A 25,751-nucleotide genomic window follows, 5' to 3' on the forward strand; every position below is an offset into this window, starting at 1 on the left:
GCTGCCCGTTGCGGCGGCGGGCGCGGAGGTGCAGTCGCCGGTTCGGCCGGGACAGGTGCGGTGGGACCCGCTGTTTCAGCTGCGACAGGTGCGGTGGGGTCTCCCTGGTTCCGCCGGGACAGGTACGTGCGGCGGGGAGCGAAGACGGCACACAGGTGTGCGGTAGGATCTGCTGGCTGGGCCGGGACAGGTGTGCCGGGACTCGCCGGTTGGGCCGGGGCAGGTGCGGTGGGAGCTGCCCTCCCCCCGGTTCGGCCGGGATAAGAGCGCGGGGCGGGGGTCAGGATTGCTGGAACTTTCCCCGACAGCGGGGTCGGACCCGCCGCGGGTGAGTCCGAGCTGTGCGGGGCCGCGTCCGAGGCGAACCCGGGCCCCGCTCCGGGCGCCCCTGCCCAGCCCCGCTCGGCACCGGGGCTCAGTGGCAGAGGCCCGTCCTGCCTCCCCGCCCGGTCTGGGGTCGGTGACCGTCCGGAAAAGCCGGGCCGGGGGCTCGTGGGTGCCGGGGCACGGTGAGGGACCGCGCCCTCCGCTGCTCTCGGCGGGTTCGTGCCCGGGGTTGGCGCCTGGTGCCCGCGGGTGGCCGGTTCCTGTAGCCACTTGTAAAGAAGAATAGGCCACTTCTGCCTTGGGCAAGTGTTAGTAAGTTGGGGGTTTTTTTCAGGATTTTTCCAGATAGAGGGATTTACGTTCTGCTGTTAAACTCTTGGATAAAGTTATTGGAGGTAGATTTGATGCGTTGTGGCTCAATCACAGTCCTTCACTAACATCTGGCATATCTCTGGCATCCCTGTTTCCTCCTCCATCTCCTCTGGACTCTGTGCCACCTTCCACAGAACCTGTCTCCATTGCAGTAGGCAGAGCATTCATAGTCTTGTTTAAATCTTAAGATGTATTTTTTGAAATTACTCTGAATAAACCATTCAGAAAGAGCAGCAGAGAAAGCCCAGAGATACCTGACCATGCCAAAACTGTAAATGAATGAGAAAGTGCTAAGAATGTGGAATGGCATAAAAATGTGGGAGCACAAGTTTCAAGGCATGTCAGAGTTCTGCTTCGTGTCATTGCTAGCGACTGAGATTCCAGATATGCCGCTTCTCTTTTCAGCTGAATGTCCCAGCAGCAGGTACTACCTTTATAAAGAGATTTTTGCCTTAGCAGGCCAGATTAACTCAATGTACCTGTGGTTTTGATGGAGAATGGCAGGGAAAGAGAAAAACTCAGTAGGGAGAAGGTGCAGCCCTGAACAGGGCTGGCTGGAGCTGCAGTGGGATGCTCAGGCATCCAGAGCAGGGTTATTTTCTGAACAACTACATTCAGTTTTGTTTCTCAGTATTTTACTGAACTGTCCTTCCGTGTGTCAATGAGCACCTGTTCCCTGTGCCAGGGGAGCTCTGATGAATGCCCCGCTCCTGTTTTCTGGGCACAGCTGACTCTGCTCTGTGAAAGGCCATTTAAACTGCAGTGGGGCCTCAGGTGAGCTCCCTTTGGCTCAAGATTAGTCATAAAACAAAGTTCAAACTGTGGCATGATATGGCTCATTCAGCATTGGTCTTTAACATGGACAAAATTTTTTTTTTTTAGGATTTGCCAGCAGGAAATTTTATCTGTAATCTCTCTGTATGTATTCTGGGGATCGAGACTGGGGGCTGTATCCTGCAGTCACAGAAACACTGGTTTTATTTGTGTATGAAATATGATTTTTTTAAAAGGCAGAAGGTGGAAATGAGATCCTTTGTCTTTGTAGATGATGATTTGTGCTGTTGTCAAAGGCCAGTCAAATGCAGAGCCCTCTCCTCTCAGTGCAGCCTGGATGGAGGTTTTACAGGGGGCTTGGTGATGCAGAGTGTGTTCAAAAAGGCAGGAATTTCCTAAAATAACTCCAGTTTAGGTTTCTCTTGCTGGTTGGAAGGGGCTCTGTGTGCCTTTCAGAGGCTGAGGCTGCAGATAGCTGCACCTGGAAAGGTAACATGGATAAGTGGTTTCAGTGTGTTCCATCGTCCCCAGAGTCACTTGTTTGCAGTGATAGTTCAATCTGTGCATCTGAAAGCTCCACCAAAATCACTGTCCTGATAAACCACATCCCGTTCTCTCCAGGACATTGGGGAATTATGGAATGTGAGAGAAAGGCCCGTTCTTCCTGACTGCATCTCCCAGGACAGAGACGTGTTCACCTGCCACCTGTTGTGTCTCCAGGCAGGGAGCAGCACTGGAGAGGCTTCTCTGCTCCCAGGGCTCCCATTCCAGCACTGGGAACTGTCAAACTCTGCCTGTGCCCCTGAATTCTCCTGGACTGAGGTGTTGCAGAATCCCACATCTCTGTCATTTCTGAGCAGGTGCATTCTGTATGTGTGAGGATTTCGGAAACGTTGGCTTTTCTCCCTTTGATCAACTGCTTACACCACGTTGTCTGAGGGTGTTTATGTGTGACCAGTTGTCCAGCAGACCTGGACTCAGACTGGATCCAGAGTTCCGTGACTCTGCAAATCCGTTAAAGGTATTAATGGAAAATACAAGGAAGAGCTCAGCCTGCCTGGAGTTGGAATTGCAGGGTCAGTTCGTGCCCTTGCCACAGGCATTGTGTGACATGGGACTAGGGATAAAAGAAAAGAGGAAAAAAGGAAAGGCGTTGCCCTACAGGCTTTATTTTTGTCTTATCAGAGAACTCTTTAAATTAATCTCCCCTCCTTTCCTCCTCCACAAAAGAAAACTATGTAGAAAATAAATCTGATATAGTCTTGTTGGCTTCTGTGGTGAAAAGCTGGACAAAATCTCTTCCCATTTCCAGCAGGATGGGGTGGTTGGAGTTGTTCTTTAGGTAATTAATACTATTAACTGATATTATGGTAACTACTGCAACAGGAGGGGCACAGCTGCCTCCATGAACACGAGACTCGTTTGAGCTCACAGAGGAAACGCTGCTGCGCTGAGACCGAACACAAGAGTGAATGAAAAATGTTTGTATAGTAATTACATCCTCTTAGTTTCGTAACTCAAACCCTCTTACATAAATACCAGCACATTTGGTTTGAAACTGGAACAAGTGAGGGCACTTTGGGGCTTCTGGAGCTCGTGTGTGTGTGACGTAGCAGTGTCACTCTGGCATCCTCCACATCCACAGCTCCCGTGTCGCTCCGCCGGCTCCCACTGCTCTCGCTCCCCCCCAGCATTGTGCCTGTGGCTTTATCAGGGCACCATCTCAATGGCACTTGCAGAGGAAATTATAACTGTCATCTGCTGCCTTTTTAAAGTCAGTTGATGGACGGGATCCTGAGGGGTTAGGATTGGTGGCACTGGGATGCTGGAGCACCTGAATAGGGACGCAGGAGCAAATCACTTTGTGAAACTTCTTTTCTGCTCCCAGTTCCTATTGCTGACACTATTCCTTCCTCCTGAGCAGGGATTTGGGAGATAAGATGGAGCCTTCCCCGTTCAATAGAAGGCAATGGACGTCCCAGTCTTTGAAAATCACTGCAAAAGAGCTTTCCCTGGTCAACAAGAACAAGTCCTCGGCCCTCGCAGAGAGGTTCTCCAAGTAAGTGCTGTGGGGCCGGGGAGCACCAGCTGTGTGTGTAGGTGACAGCTGGTACCTCGGGCAGGGACTGCTGTGCTCACAGTTGCTGTGCCCTGCACAGACACACCAACAATCCCACCCTGTGCATCCCTGGGAGCGGTGAGCAAATGCTTCTGGAGCTCTGGCAGCCTTGGGACTCTGACCATTCCCTGAGAAACCTTTTCAGTGCCTGACCAGTCTCTGGGGGAAGAACCTTTTCCTGATATCCAGCCTAAACCTCTCCTGACTTAGGTAGAAAAGGAATATTAAGCTTCCCTTTTCTCTGAGAGACGGATAAAGGGTTACAGTCAAACCATAAATATTGTATACCCTGAGAAAGCTGAGTGGCAGTAACCAATGCATTTCCTGGAAAGGCTTTTATTTCCTTAAGGAATTATGTAGGCTACAGCTGGGGTTTTCAACGGGATTTGAGCAACTGAGTCTCTGAGGCTCTTGCATTAATAGTTTAATAAAGTTTTGGGGTATTTGGATCTTGAGTGTGGGGCAAACGTTATGGAATCTGTAGGAGAGGGATAGTTACACACCCACAGCTCCAGAGTTCCTCTCTGGATCTCTGGCCCAGGGAGAAGCTGTTTGCTGTCACCACCTTGTTAAGGTAATTTATTCACTCGCTGAAGCTTGAATACAGAACCTGGTCATCTTGCTAAATGTTGATAATCCCTTGAAAAAGGCTTACTGGAAGTAATCCAAACTGCTATTCCTTAATCAAGTAGTGTCCCTCTACATAGGTGGGGTCAGTTCCTTGGAAAAACCACAGTCCTGCTCTCTGGCTTTGCTGCCCTGATGCCTGCAGGGAAGAGTGTGACTTTTTAAAATGACGTTAATTAAATATTTGTATGTGAAAACATTTTTGTCCATCCCATGTACTGAGTTTTGTCAGGTCAGAGACACAAAAGGCAACAGCAAAGACTCAAAAAGTGCCCCATGCTGGGCTGACTCACAGAGTGAGGGCTGGGACTCCTCATCGTTGATTTTCCAGGTGCTACTTGACTTTCATCTGTGTTCCTCTTTGTTTCTTCTTCCAGTAGTGATCCCTCTTCCCCCAGCGTCACTGTCTCAGCACGTTGTGTTCAAATTTGGACCCTTTATAGTGCAGAGATGTGGGTTAGTGTGTTTGCATGGATTAAAGAGGAGCTTATGCTCAGAGAGCAGCAACAGCCTGTAACACACTCACTGTTGTGTCAAAAGCAGAATTCCACAGATAAGGAAAACAGAAACACCCTTTGCCCAAGCAGACGCCGGGCTCCTTCTCTCTGAAAGGCAGAGCTCTCCTTAAAATGGCAAAATTTGTCCCTAATTTTCATATTTCAAAGGCCAAGCACAATCACCTTGCACAGCGTAGTAACCAGTGAGGACTGTGCAGGGACTTGCACCCAGCGCAGTGCAGGTTGCTGGGAGCTTCCTTCAGCTCCTTAAAGGACTTTGATTCATGATCCAGGGTGGCTTATCTCCAGAGGGCTGTGATTACCCATCCCGCTGCCGCGATGGCTCAGCTGCCCAGGAGGCAAGTGCTGAATGGGGGCAGTTCCCAGCCCGCAGAGTAAAATCCCCTGGCACTTATGGAGATTTTCGGTGTATGCCAAGCTGGAATTTGTTCTGGTTCAGCAGCTGCTCTATAAAGAGCTGAGTTATTCCTGCAAGGGGGTACAGCAGACAGCTGGGTGGCGGAAACAATGCAGCTATTCCAAGGTAAACTGTCTCTATTTGGGGATCAGAGTGCTTAGGGAATGAAAAATATTAATGCACGTTATTATTGTAAACTGGATGACTGAAAATGTGTCTGTCACTTGGCTTTGTGTTATTTGCTGCTGTTGGTCCAGCCTCTAGTTTTAGTTGAGGGGAGTGCACAGAACCCTTGGTGGGGGGAGAAAAATCTCAGCTGTCTTCAGGAGCATTCAGTATTTTGGTTAAAACTTGGGTTTTGTTTGTTTTTCACTCTCTCAAAGGTATCAGAAAGCTGCTGAAGAAGCCGCTGCTGAGAAGAAGAGAAGTGTAAGTGTTTTGTATAAGTGTTTGTTTCCTTGGGAATGATCACAGTCTGCAATCAGGATGGATCACCTGCATGAATATTGCTGTGACAGTTGATTTTTGGAATATCAAAATTGCTGCTGTGTGTCCTACAGAAAACCTGGCTTAGATATAGGGTTTGCTTTTGCTTCATGGTCCATGCTTTTTCCCAATGTGGAGGAAAGGAAGTCAAGTTTCTTGCCCAAAGCTGTGTTGAATCACCAATTCTCTCCTAAGCAAAAGGCAAAATGAGTTAACCACAAGCCAGGAATACCCACCTCCTGTTCTTAGCTGAAGGCACTTGTGTTGTGCCTCTCCCTTTCTTAACTAAATTTAAAAGTGCTTAAAAGGAGCCTCCAAGCCTCCCTGAAATCCAATGTGTCTTTGAGAGCTGTAGGATCTTCTCTGAAGTGACTTCCAGGGCTGTAAATGCCCCTGGATGAGGCAGCACCAACCTTTTTGGCTCTGTTACAGCCCCACATTCCTTCCTGTAAACTCCATTGCACTTAGGTGTTCAGGGGTCAGGGAACCCTGGCTGACATACCAGGCATGAAGGTTGCAGGGCTTTGTCCTGGTCCTCGGGGTAATTTGTATTTTAAAGCACTGCCAGTATTTTCAGGATCTATAGGAAATTTGCTGCCTTGGTTTCTTTAATGCTTGCGGAGCCACTCTTTGCTGTTTGGGATATAGGTGAGATAAAATAAGCATTCTAAAAATTACTTTTCAGTCTTAAATTTTCTTCATTGCTTGTGCTTGTGTCTGTCGATCTTCCTGTGATCAGGGAACAGGCAAGGCTCACGCAGGAGGGACTTGTGTTAGGAAGCACGCTGCGATTCCAGAGGTGTTCCCACAGGAACGTGCCGCACAATTTCCAGTATTTCTGTTCCATTACAACACTTCCCTTATAATTTGAATACTTTATTTTCAGTAGTCAGCAAACACGCTGTTTTTTTTTTTTTTTTTGAAGTGTCAGTGGATTCAAGTCAATTTGCAAAGCAGCGTTCAAAATGTGACCAGAAGAGTAATAGGGTGAGAGACTTAAATCCTAATATAGCCGCTAATCCCAGTTAATTCCTGTAAGCCTGGCAGCCCTGCTCCACTTGCAATGAGTTTGGAGTGGTCTCCGTAAGGGAGAGACAGGAAACATGCAATGGTGGCAGGTATTGGATTTGAATGGCTCAAACATGGGCTGGGCTGTTGCTCTGGGGCGAGGGAACTGCTGGGGGCAGAGCTGGTCTGGGAAGCAGCTGGGTGTGAGGTGATGCTGCTCCGGGCCTTCCCTTGGGGATGAGGCAGCGCCAGTGACCCGTGTGCGTGTCCCCATCGGTGCTTTCAACGGGCTGAGTGAAACAGAACAAAAATCCCAGCAAGTTATTGGTTATTTTTAAACTGGAGCAGAAGGATGTTTGTTGTGAGTGCTTGGCTTGAGCTTTGGCTGTGTGGTGTAGAATCCTGGGCAGGCCTCTGGGAGCTGAAGTGTTGCTGTTACCTGAGAGCAGGAACAGGTAACTCCAAGGATTTAGTGGTTTCTGGGAGCTAATTTGTAGCTTTTGGAAGGCCTGATGGCTGTTGTCTTCTGAAGACACTGCAGCATTTGGTACACCAGCCTCTCCTATGGCCGCCTGTGCTCCTGTTTCCTTGTTCTGGGGCTGGAGACCCTCCTTGTGTGGATTTGAGTCCCATTTCCTTCATATGTGGATTCAGGTCTTTTGTGTGGCATTTAACTCCTGGGGTTTGACTCCCTTTTGCCTTATAAGGCCATTCCTGTTTGCTCACTTCCTGCCTTACTCCTGACTTTTCTCTTCTCCCCCCTCCTTCCTTCCCTATCCTGGATGCTTTCTCCATGTGGCACAGCTGTAACTATTCACAGCTGGCCGGGAGCGGGGATCGGTGCTGAGCTTCCTCCTGCATGGAAAGGAAGTGCTTTGGAGAGCTGGAATTAACTCCTTGTTCCTTGCAGAACACAGAAAACCTGCCCGCTCACTTTACGAGGGGGAATCTGAGCGTGCTGAAGAAGAAGTGGGAGAATCCGGTGCTGGGAGCGGAGTCTGGGAAGGAAACGGTCCGGAGCAGCTGCGCTGAGGTGAGGCACAAGGTCGGGAGCAGCCGCACCCCTTCGCCACCCGCGGGGGCTGGAGCTGCCTCTGGCCAGGCGCAGTGTCCCGCTGCTGACAGCACCGAGCCCCACATCCCCTCACGGGAGAGTGGCAGCATGGAAAACTGCGTGAGAGAGCCCCGTGAAATGGAAAAGCCCGAAGCCAGCGAGAGGTCGGAGTCTCCGGGGAGGATCGAGAAGTACAACGTGCCCCTGACCAAGCTCAAGATGATGTTCGAGAAGGGTGAAGCCCCTCAGGCCAAGGTAAGGATCTGTCCCTCCGAATCTTGGAGAAGCTAAAGCTGCTGCCTCCGCGGCATCAGGAAAATCCCGGGAGGGAGTGGCTCCAACTATTGACTCTGCAAATATTGTGTTCATTGTTTTAGTGAAAGCAGAACATCGTGGTGTTAGTAACTTACTCGAGCCACACAAATATGTGCAGGGTGCTCGGAGTTGTGGCAGCTTGTGATTGCTCGTTGGAGTAAAGTGAATTTGCTTTTGATAGGGTTCAGTGGAAGAGGGGAAAATAAGTATGGAATTTATTAAGTTTTGTAAAGTGAGTTGGGGTTGTTTGTGTCTCGTGTGAAGATTGCAGTGAGTTATGAAAATGTGAATTGCACAAAATACATATGTAGATATTTATGTACTTTTTAATATATAAAAGAATAAGTAACTGTTTGAAGTGAGCTCAGCAATCAGGACTGTTGCAGTCGAGATGAAGCACTAAGGAGTGAGAGTTTTTGATATCTGTATCAGTACGAGTCGCACAAGCTCACACATACACACAGTGAAATACTCCCATCCTTTCCTTGCTCTTCCCTCATCTTTGTATCTTACAAAATATTTCTTATCGGGGAAAAAAAAAAAAATCCTCACTGGGGGAAAACGAAGCCGAGATGGCCAGAGCAGCTCCTGCCCTCACTAGTTTTGACTTGCAAATGCTCAGGGCTCGCATTTTTCTTCCAACTGCTCATGAAATCTGATCCCGCATGTGGACTGCAGCCGGCGTGTCCCGGGGGGAATTGCTTAACTCCAAAATGAGTTGCATATGCTGGGGACTTGCAACACAGTCCCGAGGCCTCGATGCTGGTGGATTTTCCAGTTTTCTCATAGTTTCCTCTCCTCCTGGCTTTGTTTTACTGCGGGTGGTTTTCTTGCAGTGTTGACTAAAACAAACACATTTTGGACAAAAGTTGTTCTAATATGTAACAATTTAGGGCTCAGAGGAGCAGCTCGGTGTTAAAGGGAATTTTGGGTCTGTGTGAAGTCATTTCACAACTTGAATTTTTGGAGTCTTTGTCATGATATGAGACCTTCGCTGAACTCTTGCTGTAGGATTAATCACTCAGGATTCTCCAGGAGTTCTGCAGATGGGCTTCGAGTAACTTTATCTCAGCCTGGGGAATAAATTGTTTTGGAGCTGAGTGAATCTGAAACTGATAGTTTGTCAAGTTTAGCAATTCAAACACTGTTGAAAACCAACTAAACGCAGTAAACACCATCCAGGAGGCACAAAACTGGTCGGGTTCGGTTCAGAATTCCTATTCCAAGTTAATCTGTTACTGCAGAAGGGAAAAGGAACGTTCTGAAGTTTAGATGTGCGGGGGAGAGGGGGCGTGTTTGGAATTCAATTCCTCGTTCTGGGAATTGATCTGTGGATGGGAGGATGGTGTCAGTCAGTACAGTGGAGGGAGCTGGACGCTGTGGGGACGCAGGTGTGGCTCGGTGAGGTGGGAGCCACGACAGCACTGCAGCTCTGCAGTTGCCTCTCCCACTTATTTCCTGTGCTTTTTCCTGAGTGAGGCTTCGTGGAACCGTTTTGGTGGAAAATTCCTTTCTATCATTGAGTCCAACTGTAAATTCAGCTGAGAGATGGCAGTTTTCCTTGGACTTTACTGAAGATTTAATGTGTTGGTGCTGTCAGAGCTTTGCTGGCAAAACCTATGTGTGAACTAAGCAGCACCACGGCTGGAAGCTTGTGGCAGTGCTGATAAATCAACTTTCATGGTTGCTGGGCAGGTCTGGGGCAGGGATCCAGGTTAGAGCCTGGATTTCCTGATTCCATCTCCCACTCTAAACAAACCTACTCTCATTTTCAGAATTATAGGTAAAATCCCATCATTTATTCATTTATTCACTCAAATCTTGCTCTGTCTTCTGCAACAGATAGGAGGCAGATCTTCTTTTATTGCATTTTCATGGAAACAAGCTGCCCTAATCCCATTAGGGGCAGGCACAGCAGCCTGGATTGCTCAGCACTAAGCAAAGACTGGAACTGATAAAAGACCTGATGTCCAGAGGATTCTTCCTGTAAGTGATAGTGAAAGCACACCCGAGGGGGAGGAGAATCAGATCTGCAACACTTCTGAAAAAGTTGTCTCCAGGCTGGTTTATGTTTTTCCTTTAAGGCAAAACCTGGCTGTGGCGTGTAGGTGACCTCGTGGCAGGGTCATGTCTGACACAGATGGTTTGTAATGAAATAGGTGTAACTTTGATTTGGGTTTTTGCCCAGCTCTGTGCCCCAGGCAAAGCTTTACCTGTGCTCCTGGTGCTTCTGCACTTGCCCAAGTCTGAGAACTTGGAGCTTTCCATAAACAAGGAATATTTTATCTCATTTCCAAAGCAGCAGAAGCTGTGCCCTGGGAATTGTGGCCCGGCCATAGAGTGACAAACCCCTGGGGGGCTTCGTCCATGTGAGAGGAGTTACCTTCCATGGGCCATGATCCTGCTGATTCCTGCAGTTGGTCAGTCCATCAGCTGTGGTGGGGAAAATCCCTCATCTTCCCCGCTGTTAAACATTTTTTTTTCTTTTACTCTGCTTTTTTTTTTTCCCCCCCCAAGATAAAACTGTTGATATAAAACCTACACATATTTGTAGGATATTTGTAGATTTACTGAATGTTTGTAGGTTTACTGAAATATCCCTGACCTCTAAAGCTTTTGTGTTCTGGTAGTTGGGATTTTTACTCTCTGTGTTCTGCAGCTCATGCAGCTCACCCACAGAAGGGCTCTTCAGGTGAGGTTGTGACACCTGGGGATGTGAGGTGGCAAAGGGCAGGAGGAGGAGCTGGCAGGGCTCTGGAGTGGTGCAGTTGGAACACTCCTTATCTCTCAAGCTGCTTCTGCTGATGGAGCTTTTCCTGCTGGACCCTTTGAACCCCGAATTTCTGAGCTGCAAGAATCCCAGACTCGTGGGCTCAGGGAGATGTTAAAGGGGACATTGGCTGAATAAGGATCATCTAAGAATAGTTTTCACAGAATGAGGAACCTGCAAGTCTTTACAAGTGTGCAGGCACTCCCAGACCTGAACCTATTGGTCAGTGCAAGACTTGTCAGAGCTAAAGCTCTTTTCCAGTAAGAAAAATTACCAAAGTCTTAAACCACAGAAATAGAAACTATTTCCCGTGCTAATGGAAAAAGAGGTCTTCCAGCTGCATTTTCCTTTCCTGGTGAAGTTGCTGTTTGTATGGAAAGCAGCCTGATTTTTCACAGTGATTATCTTACACTGCAGTTCTGTGAAAATAAAACTTTGGAATTTCCTTCAGTCTGGTGACCAGCAAATAAGAAAATCGTTGGAACTGGGGGGAAATGTGTGGTTGGAGCATCTTGCCAAACCTGTCTTTTTCTCTGCACTAGCCTCAATCTGAATTTCCAACTGTGATTTAACTCTTCCTAGAGAGGGAACAAAGGTCCAGCACCTTCTAGGATTTTATAGGTTGACTTTCAGCTGTGAGTACATCCTACCTTGATGGGGTCCAGTTTAACCCCGTGCTCACAAACTTTTATCAAAGCTGCAGAAATTTCTTTTTGTGCTTTCTTTTATTGAGTTTAGATTCTGAGGAGCTGGTCTCAACAAATAAGAATAAAATCTGGTTGAGGCAGCCAGAGCATCTGTGTGGTGCTACAGGACACCCTGTCCAGCTCTGCAGCAGAGAGTGATTATCCTGGGGATCTGAGAATATTTATCTCTAACACTCTCCTGCTTAAGCTTCAGCCTTATCAGACCTAATTAGGGAATTATTTGGTACCAAATGCATGAACTATCCAAATCAAAACAAGTAACTCTAGGTAACTTTTATTACAAAACTATGAATTCCTTTTTCCATGGCTGAAAATGAATGCAGATTTCGGATAAGTGGTTCCTTGCATCCTTCTGATTTTAAATTGTCATACAATGACCGTGACTACTGGCTTCAACAGAAATTGCACGAAATGTAAAAATCTAGACTGAAGTTTTGTATATGCAGTGGGAACAACCTAAAAATCTGATCTTTGTGGTCCTTTTCAACCAAGACAACTGCCAAAGGGCACCAACTGACCTCTCCAAGAAAGTGTTTTCCAGGTGACAGAGGGTCAGGTACTCTGTGATCAAACTTTATATTGGTTAAATAAGATGTCACCTGCTAGACTTGTTTATTCCAGTAAAGCAGATTTGCTAGTGACACCTGTGCCTCTGAAGGGATTACCCACAGCAATCCCTGTGTGTCCAGGCAGCTGATGGGAGGGTGTGTCCCCAGCAGGGCCCCCGGGAGCCACGGAGGGCGGCCGTGGGCAGGAGGATTTCAGAGAACAGCCTCTCCTCGGAGGACTGCGATGCCGCCCAAGGAGAGAGGAGCCACAGCACAGCAGGTCAGGAAACCTCGGGGCTGGGGCTTGGGTGGGTTGGCTTGGTTTTTGTTTATGAGATAAATCTGCTTTATACAATACAATAGAAATTTTCCTGGAGGTGGCCAAGGAACAACTGGACATGGCACTCAGTGCTCTGGTCTGGATGACAAGGTGGGGATCGGCCAGGGGTTGGACTCACTGGTCTTGGAGGGTTTTTCCAATCTCAAGAATTCTATGAAATAACTTTTGCCTTTCCAAAATGGAAGGAAGTGCAGCCACCTTCCAGCTGCAAAGGCCACCAGCATGCCATTTAATGAGTGAAGCCTTGCTGGGAGTTTTAAACCATTCCACTCTGAAGCATGGGAAACCAAGGCACAGGGAATAACCAACAAGTTAAGGAATGCAACCCATTCTTTCCCTGTGTCTCAATCCTAGAACTACTTTGAATAGTCAAGCTAATTTAGGAAGCAGTGAACAGACAGTCAATGTTCCTTCTTCCTCCTTGCTTCAATCCTCATCCCTCCTACCCTGGCCAGGCACAGGGAGCTACTGTGAGCTTTGACTTAAACAAAATTATGTATTTTTATCTGTTTGGAGACCTTTTTCTAGCAAACCATTTGCAGTCTTTTGGGGTTTCAATGAATATCTGATATTATAAATACTCATAGAACATCCTAAATTGGAAAGGACCCACAAGGATCATCCAGCCCAACGCCTGGCCCTGTACAGGATACCCCAACAATCTCACCCTGTGCCTGAGAGCATTGTTCAAATTCTCCTGGAGCTCTGGCAGCCTTGAGGCCCTGACCATTCCTGGGGAGCCTTTTCAGTGCCCAACCCCCCTCAGGGGGAAGAACCTTTTCCTGATATCTGACCTAACCCTTCCCTGACACCTCTCCAGCCGTTCCCTTGGCTCTCACTCCTTACTGATACACGTTGTGTCCTCACTGGCATGATCCTGGAGAGAATGGCAATGTTTATTCTCCCCAAGAAGGATCTTGGTAAGTGCTCTGAGAATTATCCATTATTCATGTTTGGTTTTTTTTACCAGGGTATCTTGTAGAGACCAGTCCAGGAGTCAGCCCAGACAAGGCAGAGACCAGGAGGAACCTGGACATGCCCCGTTTATCTGAGACATCAATAAAAGACAGGCTGGCCAAGTACCAGGCAGCTGTGTCCAAGCAGGGCAGTTCCTCAGGCATCATTCCCATGGTAAGTCTTGGCTTGTGTGGAAGTGAATTTTTGTCCCAGCCTGAGACTGAAAAGAAGATCTTATGGAAAGCAGGCTGCTTGAGGGTAATGCTGTTCTTTTTGGAAAACAACTCTGTGCCCATAGGAGTAATTTCTTATGAAGAGTTGTCTCTACATACTGCAGGAAGAAATAAGTATATTTGCATCTTCCTGGAATAATGTTGAAAGTTTTCCAAGGGATTAATTGCTGGCACCCTGACTGAAGTCCTTCTGAAGCACAGTTGATGTTCTTTTTCTTTCTGAGTGTCTGTAGCTCTCTGCATGTTTCTTGGTTTTGTTTAAAAAAGAAAACTCAACTTAATTCCATGTTTTTCATCAGCTCTAAGCTGTGGGAAACTGAGGCACGGTGAGATGAAGTGACTTTGTGTCACACAGTGCTCAGAACTTGGATCTCTTGGCCTGCAGCTTTGGGATCTCCAGTTGCTTTTCCTCACTTTGCTTTTCATCTCCCGTCAGGACTTCTCACCACTCTGAATCCAATTAGACTCTTGCAGTGAATGAACCTCTGCCTGTTTTGCAAATATTTGATCAGGAACTGAACAATTAATGAAGTGTTGCAGCTGAGGAGGTTTCAGGAATCTCAGCTTTTGTTAAAAACTGCTTAGGTACATTTGCTGGAAGTTTCTGATACTTTTGCTGAATGGTGGGAACTTATATTGCTCAAGCATTACTTTTATTAACCAGAGTAATAGATTTGAAGAGGAAAGGCCTTTTTAAGTTGGGAAACTTGCCCTGGAAATAAGAGCCTGAAGTGCTGGTTCTCCCTCAGAGGAGTGCCTGCTTCCTAGGAGTCTCTGTAGAGAGCCAACGGCCTCTTCCCAGCTCGAATGGTTCCTGAATTTCATCTGCACATGGGCCAGATTCTCCAGCTGTGGGAGGAGGGTCAGTAAAACCTTCCCTGCATGAATGGAAAGTCCTTGCAGCCACTGCAACAAATCTGATTAACCTAATTGCCCATTTCTGCCTCCTGGACTCGTTTCCTGATGCCTTTTCCAGTTTGGGGCTCAGAGTGCTGGCTGAGTCACTAAATTCTGTCCTGCTGGCAAGAGATTTGCCATTTCTCCAGAGGCTCCTGTTTGCAGCCCCCCAATGCTCTTGGTTTAGTGTCAGTCCACCCTGATGCTCTCAGGATGCCCCATTTGGGCACAATCTCTTCCCATTTTGACCTGGCACTTGGACGAGGGCAGCGTAAGATAGAGCAGACAGGGGCTCCCATTTGCAGTGCCACTGTTCCAACAGCAGCCCTAACCTTTGGATCTTCTCCTTCCCTGCTAGCAAAGCAACCAGGGCTTTCTTGATATGGAAGTGTGGTGTTTGTGCTGCCCTTCTCACGTTTGGGCTACAAAGGAAAGCCAGAATCGGTCTTGGGAACAACTATTTTGGAGCATTGTGGTGTAATAAGGCCTGGATTAAAACTGATGCCCACTTGGTTCGAGCAGGGGTGAGGAGCAATCAGTGTTGCAAGGGATGCAGGAAGGGGAGGGAAAGGTGCTGGGCAGCAGATACAGAGATCTAAGCACGAAAATGCCAACATTTGGTTACAAACCTCTTGGATGTGGTTGGTTTTGTGGAGACTTGTTTCCAAGTGCAGGAAGACACTGGTGCTGGCATGTGGCTCTTCGTCTTTCATGTCATAGAGAAGGTGCCTTGTGAAAAGCACGAGGCTTCCAATGATCTTGTGTCCTGTGGCAATGAAAGAAACACGAGGTTTCACTGGATTTTATTGGTTTTAAAGTCTGAAAGATCCTTCTGTGAAAGTCTTAAGTCAGTCTATTAAGAACAAAAATCTCAGGAAAACAGAGTCAGGGTTTTGACTAGAATGAAGCCAATGTGGGATTTGCTTTCATGTCAAATTGTATTTAGGAATGACACTGTACTTTAGGCAATGCTTGTCTGGAAATACTTGTCATTCCAAGTGAAAAGTTAACATTTCTTGAAAAGGAAGATGTGGATTGAGCAAGGAATATTTAGGAGTTGATTTTAAACAGGAATTTGGAAGAAAAGGGTTGTTCAGGAAAACGCTGGCATTACCTCCTTAGAGCACAGTAAAATTCTACAGCCCAATCCTGTTCCCTCATTAGAATATGTCACTTAACAAGTGTTTATACATTTTTATGGCCCTTCCTTTAGTTATCACTCCATGTACTCAAAAAACAGTTTTAAAAACATTTCAAGAAAAATAGAAAACACATATTTTCTTAGGAGAAAAGAACTTGTCACCTTTCCAGTGCTTTGTCCTATAGAGTGAGATTCAAGCCAGTGAGAGTGAACTCAAGAATTACAAATCTGGGCAGAAGGAGAATCTGGCACCAATTGAGGACTCCAATTCCTGTCAGGATGGGGAGAAGGTAAGATGTCCATGCTGGTGGAGATCAAGGGCTTTGTTTTAAGTGGAACTGGCTGTGGAAGCACAGCTGATACACTGGTTCCATGTCCCACATGCCATCTGGGAATCGAACGTGAGCAGCTGATGCAGATTAGTTACATGCTGCAAAATTCCTGATTTTTTTAAAAATTTTTTTTAGACTGTCTCTGAATTATAAGCCAGCAAGTGTCTGTGGAAGAGAATGTCTAGAGATAAGTTTTCTGGGAGAGTTTTTCTGTCTTGGTAGGTTTGTTTTATGGTGGGTTTTTTATAAAAGAAAAAATCCACACCAATTAAAAAAAAAAACCCATAAGCAACTTTATATGACCCAAGTAAAAGGAGTTTGTCACTGTTTCTTCTGCATTTAGTGGCTAAATTTTAGGGTAACTGAGAATGGCAGTTTGGGTTTGTTCCTGGTTTTGAGCTTCAGCTATAAATTGAGACTCTGTAAACTGGACTCGAGCATTTGTTCCCTGAACTGGGGACAGCAGACGGGATAAAAGTAGCTGAATAATAATTGGGGTACTGTGTATTCCATCCAGGCTGAACACGTGGCAGCTTAATGCCAGGAGGGCTTTTAGAGCTTTTCAGCCTTCCTTGGGCAGGGGGCCAAATCTTTGCTTTCAGCTGTTCCTCAGAGACAGCTGAGCAGCTTCGTGTCTGACTGGTCGAGGCTGCTTCCTGCTCCAAGGTGAGTTAATTAAAAGACCACCTGTTAAATCAGAATATCTCCCTGTTGTGAATGGAAGATTTGAATAAAATTTCTTGTATTCAGCTGTAATTGCAGAGTTACTTGTTGAGGTGTCCAGGTGCAACGAGAACCTGAATAGAGCATTGTTTGGGAGCCAGGATTGTCCTTTGGAAGGGATGTGGTGAACTTGGAAATGAGCCTAATTAAAACTGCTTGTCGTTAATGTCAGAAATGGGAATCCTCTGGCAAAAAGGAAACAAAAGACACTTCACTCTGTCATTTTTCACACTGCACCCGTGGCACATTCAGTAGCCAGACGTGTGTGACTTTAGCAGCCTCAGAACACGTTCATGCTCTGCCCAGGACAGTGGGGTCCAGCTCTGTTTTCAGCAGACCAGAGGATGTTAATACATGTAACTTGCCTCCTCGTTACCTCATTAATTTACAAATTTCGGTTGCTTGCAACGGACTTTTCAATCATTAAGGTGAATTAGTGATGATTTGCAGTTAATCTTGTTTACAGTACTTTAGTTCCTCAGTGATTAAATAGCAATAGTGCCAAGTTTAATAAGGAGTTATATGTCAAGGGCTTTATCTGTAGCATGTTTTGTTCATGGTTGCACTTGATGATCTTAAAGGTCTTTTCCAAACTAAACAATGCTGTGATTCTGTTTAGTATTTGAAACTGGTTTAGATCCAGCTCCTCCAGTTTTTAGGGTTTTTTTTTAAATTACTAACTTGTTTTTTTAAAATTCAGATGGTTTTTTTATTTTGGGGTTTGTTTTGGTGGTTTTTTTTTTCCCCAAGAGCACAGTCTCTGCTGAATGTTTAAATGTCAGAGATTGGTCAAATGTTGGAGGGAGTCATGAGATTTCCAGTAAATGTGCTGCTTGGGGTCAAGGGATTTGTAAGGGAGAAAACCTGGGAGGAACCTCAGCAAATCAACAAAGATTCAAGGGTTAATAAAGGTGTACAAGGAAACAGAAATCTGATGTTTGTGTGTGTGAACCCTGTGAGGGTGTCTGCATTATAGCCAGGACTCTCTTGACCGTCAGCTGGAGCCTTTTCTGCCTCAAAAACACGGAGTCCTTTCCTGAGCCCCTCAGGTCTCTCCCTGTCTGGGTGCTCAAACTGCCTGGTGCCTTCCTGGGGCCATGATTGTTCAGATCTCAGAAGGTCAGAGGTTCTCATTGTCTCATTTTCTCTTGCAGGTTTCTGTAGGTGAGAACAGCTTGTCTTTGCACTCTGGTCTGCTGGAGGATGGCCATGGTGAGCCCTATCAAATGATTAATTAATAAAAACTGTCTTGTACTAAAAATCTGTCCTGTGCCTAACACAGACTTTATAAGAATTGCTTTCCTGTTTAGAAGTTCATTTGCAGCTGTAATTTTAAAACATCTCTAACTCCTGTTGCCCTGATTGAACACTTCTAAGTGTAGCTCCCTCACTATTTAACTTGAACTGATACTCTGGTGGGTCTTGTGAGCATAAGCTGCCCACGGTTTAAAGCCATTGTAATTGCCTTTTCTCCCTCCTCTGCTCCTCAGTTGGACAGTCGGAGAGCGAGGCAGAAGCTCAGAAACATGTCAGCTCGAAGCAGCAGAACCTTGGTGCTAAAGCAGCTGGGCAGACAGAGGCCTCCCCACCGAAAGCCGTGAAGGTAACGCAGCTCTTTAGTCTCAAGCACTGGTGAAGGTTAAAACCAACTGATGTCCCTATTTAATACTGAAAAGCCTAAATGTGCTTAAGCATAAAGGTCTGGCAGTAACTGGATCAATACCTGCTCTGTCCTCATCAGAGTGTGATTGTGAGGGCACTTTAATTCGGGGTGGAAAAGCACCTCAGAACGGTCAGGTTTTCTCCACAGACTGGGGGGAGTTGCTTGTTGCTGTTACACCCCTGCGACAGAGGGGCTGCTTCTCTTCAGTGTGGCAGAAGGGCTCGAGCAGAGGATGGTCTCAGATGGGCCTTGAGGTCCTGGTACTGATCTCCAGAGCTTTTATCAGTCTGGGACTTTGCTTTGCTCCTCCTCTTCCAGCTGTTCCAAGGTAACTGCAACTGGTAGTAACTTTATAGTGAGGGCACTGGGGTGCCTGACTCCATAAAAATCAGGTATGGCTTTCTGAGTAATGAGTCTTTGATGTTACAGTTTCTTTAGGGAGTGAAAAAGCAGATGGAGAACTTTGGGACAGGGATGTAGTTGCTAATCTGATTAGGTAACAAATGGCAGCGCTGGATGGTTCGGTCAGGCTGTACTTGCTCATCACATGTGTTGTCTGGGGTTGGGATGCTGATTCCCTCGGCTGCCACACACTTCCTGGCTCACTCCTGAGGAAACAACTGGGCTTTTGTTGTTTTCCCCATCTTTGGGAGGAACAGCCCTGAGCTCAGAGACTGGGGAGATGTGGCTTCCCAGTGTGCCAGGGAAGAAACGCCAGTATGGGAAACTTGAGCTGCCAGTGAGAGTTGTGTGATCCCAGTCTGTGACACACAACCTGCGTGTCCTGGTGCTCTCCACTCTCTTGATATTATCAACACCATTTTAGCCTTTTGCCCAGTTACTGCTTTAGATGCTGCACTGTGAGATAGAAGCCGCTGTTTATTCATGTGAGGTTCCTATTTGTCTCTTCCAGCTTCTGTCTCCTGTTCTTGGTTCCTAACCTCTCCTCCTGCCTTCTGCTTCCCTCCTAATGTGAGCTCAACTCTCAGCTTTCTCTCAAGTCCTTTTTATACTTGCTGGGCCTCATCTTCCTCCTGTAGCTCCTATTTGTAGTATCCTGGAAAAGAATTTCTGTCTCTTCACAGCCCAAAACGCCTCTCCACAGACATAGGGCTCATTGTATGCAAGTAAGTTCCTCTCCTTGGATGGGGGTGTGATTGCAGAAGCACGTGCCAGCACTGTTGTGTCACCGTGCAAAACCAATGCCATCATTGGGCTCACTGAGCTTTCAGGGAGAAAATGTTTTGATGGGCAAGCAAGTTGTTGCTGCCTTGCTCCATGTGGCAAGCACAGGTGATCAGATTTTTGTTTGCGTCACTAAATCTCATTTTTTTGAGATTTCGTTTAGTGACTCAAGATTCAGAGTTTAGGCAGCACCTAGAAACTCTGGATTCTTTTTCAAAAGGAATTCTAAATTTTGTTAGTGAAGCTGTCATCACTGGAACTTTAATCTACTGTAACTTCAAGCAATGCCTGGAAACCCTGAAGTACATATTAAAGTGGAATTAAATTGGCAACAAACTTTATGGTGGTGACAAAGTGACTTGAGCTGGCTCCATCTTCAGCAATCTGCCCTTACACACTGGAACTTTCATTCCTAACCATTGTTTCTAGACTGTTATAAATAAATTTCTGTGATTATGTCTTCCTTTGACCTTCCTGTTTTTTCTTTAGCCATCAGACTTTTCCGTAAAGCTTTTTGTAAGTTTGTAGCAGGTAATTCTTTCCCACGGAAAGGCCACGCTATGTCTGTGCAGACTTCAGAGTGGAGCCTGGGCTGCTAAATCATTTGTAATCAACATGCAGCCTCAAAATGCCAGTGTTGTGTTATTTAATTTATCCTGTAAAGTGTCCTCCCCATTGGCCAGTGTTAATAGATGTCCAGGAGTAAATGGCATCCAGTGACCTTTTCTCATGGACAATGTTCTTGCTTCCTTGATGCTGTTGAAAAACAAACGCGTGATCGTCGCTGCACAGCAGTGACACTCGACTCCTCAGTGCTCAAGTTTATCCTTGCACTAACCCCTCAGGAAATTCAGTAAGCACTTAAGAATTTTAGCTGTTTAACCTCAAAGCTCTGCTCACTTTGAATCTTGAGCAAGTTTGGGGGTCTGCAAGTCCTGAAACCTGAGTGTAGTTTCTTTGGGATAGAGCTGGAATTGTTTACAAGTGAAGTCAGGAGTGTTTCCTGCTGTTGTATCGGTGCTGAGACTATTTCCTCCTCTTTGAGAGGAAAGATTTAACAAAAATGGATAACTTCAAACCACTGAGCAGCCTGTTTCACCCCTTTCCTCTCCCACCCTGCACCTTTTGAGGCTATTTCAGTTCTTCTGGTGGACAGTGTCCCTGACCATAGCAGGGGATTGGAACTAGAGGACCTTCAAGGTCCTTTCCAACCCAAACCATTTCGAGATTCTCTTTTTCTGCACTGTTTTTATTATTTTGGTAGGTCTCACACTGACTGTAATCAACTGGAATGTTTCATCAATCTCCTATCAATAAAAACTGGGGCTGCAGGAACGAATGAGACAGCTTTGGGGAACTGGCTCAGTTTTAGTGCTCTCATTGTTCTTTCCCAACCATTGCTCAGCATGTGATGCTTCAGCTGTGGGATTCACTGGGGTGAAATCTTGGCTCTCTGTCAAGCCACAGCAATCCCATGGGCCTGTCATAGCTTCTTGCTGCCCACCAGACCCCGCTGCACCATAATTAGAGAGTGACTCTCTGCAGTTCTTGAGAGCTCAGGAAGCTGTGCATGAACTCTTGCCAAGTCCCCAGCAGTTGATGTGTTTTCCCGTTAACAAACTTTCTCTTCCCCCTGTAGAAATTCCAGTTGCCAATGAAGGAAACCTGTGTTGGGTGTCAGAAGACCGTGTACCCCATGGAAAGGCTCTTTGCCAACCAGCAGGTGTTTCACATCAGCTGCTTCCGCTGTTCCTATTGCAACAGCAAACTCAGGTATGTGCACTGCTCCTTTGGCTGCCCTCTGGGAAGTGTATTTTCCTCTCGCAGCTGAGGAAGGTGCTGCTCAGGCCTAGCTGAGCTGGAAGTCACCATAATCCAGTGATTTGTGTAGGAGAGGTAACGCAGGCCTAGTTCTGCCAGTGCCTGGTGCACTTGATGCCGTTTTTAAACTCTTAATGTAATTTTATGTGGGGAAAAATAATAATGTCCGGCTTTATAAAGAATTCCTAGAAAGAGCCATACAAACCCTGAGGGCTATAAGCTTGTCTTTCTGAATGTGTGGAAGACTGAAACTGGATCTCTTCTGTAACACAACTAAAATAGACACCCGTGTCAGTGGCCCTGAGCTCTAACGTTTGATCTGTGTTTCCCGAACAGCCTCGGGACGTACGCGTCTCTGCGTGGGAACATCTACTGCAAGCCTCACTTCAATCAGCTCTTCAAGTCCAAAGGCAATTACGATGAGGGCTTTGGACACAAACAGCATAAGGAATTGTGGGCAGGTAAAGCTGAATGTGAAGAATCCCCTGAGAAAACCGTCCATGGTGTAAATGCACCAGAAACTCCACAAAGCCCGGGAGTAGAGGATGCCCCGATTGCAAAAGTGGGAGTTCTGGCAGCAAGTATGGAAGCAAAAGCTTCAGCTGTGCCTGAAAGAGAAGAAAGACCAGCAGAAACAAAAAAGCTCAGGATTGCCTGGCCACCTCCGTCTGACCAAAGTATCCAAGGAAGTGCCTTAGATGAGGGCATCAAAGTACTTAAACCCAAGTGGCCTCCAGAAGAAGAGATTTCCAAGCCAGATGTGCAGGAGGATGTGGATCTGGATCTCAAAAAGTTAAGAAGATCTTCCTCGCTGAAGGAGCGAAGTCGCCCCTTTACAGTCGCAGCCTCATTTAGAACAATATCTGTTAAAGGCCATAAAACAGAGAATTCACTGTCTCCTTCTAAGGCAGAGAGAGATACCTTGAAAAGGAGTGAGGAACTGGAGAGAGAGGTTGTCATAGAGAAAAAGCAAAAGGAAAAGAAGGTTGAGCATAGGAACATCCAGGACGCTGGGGAGAAAAATGTGGAGGAAGAACGGGAATTGTCTGGTGTCAAAACAGCAGAGCATAACGTTGTAGAGAATGGCCAGGTGAATGCAGACACAGATGAGGAAGAACCTGCTACGGAGGAGCCAGAAATTCCAAAGGAAGAACTCCTTGAACCAAATTCTCCTAAACATTCCAGCTTAGCCAATGTCGTGACTGCTAAGGAATCATGTCCAAACCAGAATCGCAAATCCCAAGACGTTGGGTTTTGGGAAGGTGAAGACGTGGAAGATCTGTCTGTGGAAGAGCAGATCAAAAGGAATCGCTACTATGAAGATGATGATGAAGAATAAACTGGCCTTTTACTAGAAAACTCGCTGCAAGGTGCTGGGCCTTTTGAAATGGGTATTTTTAGCTTTAACGAAGAGCTCTCCTGGATGAAGTGATGCTGCACTGCACAATGGCGTTAAGGGAATCTACGTACAAATTATCTCAGCTAGAAAACTCTGGAAGCCTGCAAATTCTTTAGGTGCATGGAACAAGTGTCTGGCTGTGGGATGGCTTCAGCAGGTAGTGTCTGTCCCCAGCACGAGAACAGAGCTGTTCTCTGCTGTCTTATCCCTTTGAGCTTCAATAGGTATTTCACTAACAATTTATGGAATTCCACTGCACTTGCCGGGGTGGTGTGGGACAGGGCCTCTGGAACACACCACCTGTAACCACTACAAATGCTACTGCAGTGCTTAGGGACCAGCTTCAAAGGGACTTTCTGGCCTGCTTTAAAATGGTCACTTAATGCACTTTAATACATGGAAAGGGCACAACTGGGCTTTTTTTTTAATAATAAAAACATTTCTATGTGTAGTGTCCAACAACTAAAGCATCCTACACTGAGTGCAATGTGAATTTCTGTCTCAAACCTGCCTGTGATCAGTTGAGGAGTCCCTGCACAACTGGAACGGTGCCCGTTGCTGGACCATGTGTATTTCAGTGCTTTCCCAGGAGCTGTGCTGGCTGCCAGGTCTCTGCAAAAGACGAGTGAACACTTTGGAGCAGCCCGCAGGGCATTACTTCTGCATTTCACACGCATTTGAAGTGGAGTTTTTTGTTCGTTTTGTTTTTGTTGTCATTTCTTTTTTTACTTGGAGTTCCTCATCATCATTTAAAACTGCAGATAAGATTCTTAAGGCCTTTTGACAACTCTGAAATCCTACTTGTATCAAGCTGCCATAAATCTTTTCCTTACAGCTGTGAACTTGTGCTGCATTGCAAAAATCTCTGGAATCAGTGACACTTTTCCGATTGCCAGTGTTGAAGATTAGAACATTTTTTAATTTGACTTCATTATTTTACAAATAATAAAATCTTGAATGGGGAGAGGAGGCCCTTTTTTTTTTTTTATTAGCTTTTATTTGTACTGTATTCTCAAGAGAATTAGATCTTAACAATTCTTGAGGTGTAAAATATTCTGCTTTCTTAACAGTTCTGCTAACGACAAAACCTTCAATAAAGTTTGGTCGTTTCCACTATAATTGAAGTCTGGATTCATCTTGTTTCACAAAGAGGCAGTGTTTAAAGAATTGTCATGGATTCATGGGATGGTTTGGGTTGAGGGGACCTTAAACCTCATCCTGTTCCACCCCTGCCATGGCAAGGACACCTTCCACTAGACCTGGTTGCTCCAAGCCCTGTCCAACCTGGCCTTGGACAGTGCCAGGGATCCAGGGCATCCTCTGGGAAATCCATCCCAGTGCCCTACCACCCTCCCAGGGAGGAATTCCTTCCCAATATCCCATCCATCCCTGCCCTCTGGCAGTTTGAAGCCATTACTCCCTGTCCTGGCACTCCAGGCCTGTGTAAAAGGTCTCTCTCCATCTTTCCTGCAGCTCCTTCGGGCACTGGATGGCCACAATTAGATCCCCCAAAGCTTCTCTTCTCCAGCCTGGAGGCAGCTCTGCAGGTGGGGTCTCACCTGAGCAGGACAGAGGGGCAGACCCCCCCTCCCCTGCTGCCTGTGCTGGGGGCTCAGCCCAGGCTCGGGGGGTTCCTGGGGCACGTCCAGCTCTCCCCCACCAGCACCTAAACCCCTTCTCCCCAGGGCTGCTCTCCATCTATAAAAATGGAGGGGAAAAGATGGGTGAATTCCCGGTGCTTCTACTGGAAGCCAGCCCGGGCTGGCTCTGGTGCCCCACTAGGTGACACTGTGTGTCCGTGGTTTCCTGCTTGACTCAAATGAGCAGTTTCTGCTCTCAGACTGAAGAGCGTGCAGAAGAGGGATTAGAACAGGACTGGCAAAAGAAATAAGGACAGGCAGGGATTTTTCACTTCCATTTCTGGCTCCAGGTGGCTCTCGAGGGCAGCTGAGGACAACTGAGGTTTTTTCCCCTCTTCCTATCAGCTGCTTTTTATTTAAGTTATTGTCACTTGAGCCTGAGATGGGTTTGGTTGGGATAGAGGTGTAAGAGCCAGAAGCAATGCAGTGAAAGTTCTGCAGCAGCATGAGGAAATGCTCATGTGTATGACATGGATATTGGGAAGGAGAAGGGAAAAGCCTGCTGCCTAGTTGGAAGGTGTTAGCAGTTCCACAACCTAGTGCTCATTTTCCTTTCTTTTAGATGGGGAAGTAAGACTTGCTTTGTACAGAGAAAAAGCTAAAAAAGCTGATGTGCAAATCCAAGCTGCTTTCTGTCACCTTTCTCTGTTCCTAACAAAATCCATTTAGTATCAGATTTCCTCAAATTGCTAAGCAACCAGAGATCTCTCTGACTGGAAATTGTGCTGTTTGAAAAGGGAGGGAAGACTATTTGTCGTGGACTTGGATTTATGGAATATGCCAACTGCTTGTTTCTTAGGAAACGCAATTGAATTTTACAGTGTCTTCCCGGTTACGTGATACCAAAGCAGTATTGGCTGCACTTACCAGAGACTGTAATCAGAAAATCATTAATTCTAGTTAAATCTGAGGCATCTGTGAATCTCTGACATACAGGGACCCACACCTGGTCACTGAGACCAGCTGAACATCTTCAAGGAGAAATTAGCACACAGGGTACTTCTAAATGAAGTAATTGATTAAAAAAAATCCCAGGTGAATAGATCATAAATTAGTCTATCCTTGAATCTATTAGTTATCATAGTATTTGAGTGCTTAATGGGCCATTTAATCTGTTCTCCACTGGACAGGTGCCAAAAGAGACATTACACTAACGATGGATCGTTTGCTGCCCTGTCTTGCTGCCTTGAGGACTTTTACCAGTTAGAAGTCCTCTCTGCTTGTGGAAACCCCGAGGGCTCAGCAGTGCGCGAAGCATCAACGTTACGGCCGTGTCACGGTGGGATTGTTGGGGTGTCCAGTGCAGGGCCGGGAGTCGGGCTTTGGCGATCCCTGCGGGTCCCTTCCACCTCAGGATATTCTGTGGCTCAGTGGTTCTGTGACTCCGTCGCCGTGTTT

The 25,751-nt window shown here is 46.5% G+C and overlaps 1 protein-coding gene across 8 annotated transcripts; it reads left to right on the forward strand.

Annotated features, from left to right (window-relative positions):
• LIMA1 (LIM domain and actin binding 1) lies at positions 1–23,832 on the forward strand. 8 transcript variants are annotated; one of them, XM_068997484.1, is made up of 11 exons: positions 1–122; positions 3,398–3,532; positions 5,518–5,563; positions 7,539–7,937; positions 12,164–12,302; positions 13,333–13,493; positions 15,776–15,880; positions 17,800–17,857; positions 18,136–18,248; positions 21,133–21,266; positions 21,651–23,832. In XM_068997484.1, exons 2-11 carry the CDS (start codon positions 3,414–3,416, stop codon positions 22,651–22,653), a joined length of 2,277 nt encoding a protein of 758 aa, XP_068853585.1. In that variant the 5' UTR covers positions 1–122; positions 3,398–3,413; the 3' UTR covers positions 22,654–23,832. The 8 variants fall into 8 exon arrangements, with proteins under 8 accessions (XP_068853585.1, XP_068853591.1, XP_068853592.1 ...); XM_068997490.1 differs by having other exon boundaries at positions 12,191–12,302; XM_068997491.1 differs by having other exon boundaries at positions 12,194–12,302.
• The last annotated feature ends 1,919 nt before the right edge of the window (positions 23,833–25,751 follow it).

This window comes from Aphelocoma coerulescens, chromosome 29, assembly GCF_041296385.1.
Source record: "Aphelocoma coerulescens isolate FSJ_1873_10779 chromosome 29, UR_Acoe_1.0, whole genome shotgun sequence".
Lineage (NCBI taxonomy): Eukaryota > Metazoa > Chordata > Aves > Passeriformes > Corvidae > Aphelocoma > Aphelocoma coerulescens.

Coding starts and splice junctions, on each gene's coding strand:
- LIMA1 (XM_068997484.1), top strand. CDS start 3,414: ATGGAGCCTTCCCCGTTCAATAGAAGGCAATGGACGTCCCAGTCTTTG. Junction 17,858..18,135: donor TCTGCTGGAGGATGGCCATG/GTGAGCCCTATC, acceptor TCTGCTCCTCAG/TTGGACAGTCGGAGAGCGAG. Junction 18,249..21,132: donor CCCCACCGAAAGCCGTGAAG/GTAACGCAGCTC, acceptor TTCCCCCTGTAG/AAATTCCAGTTGCCAATGAA.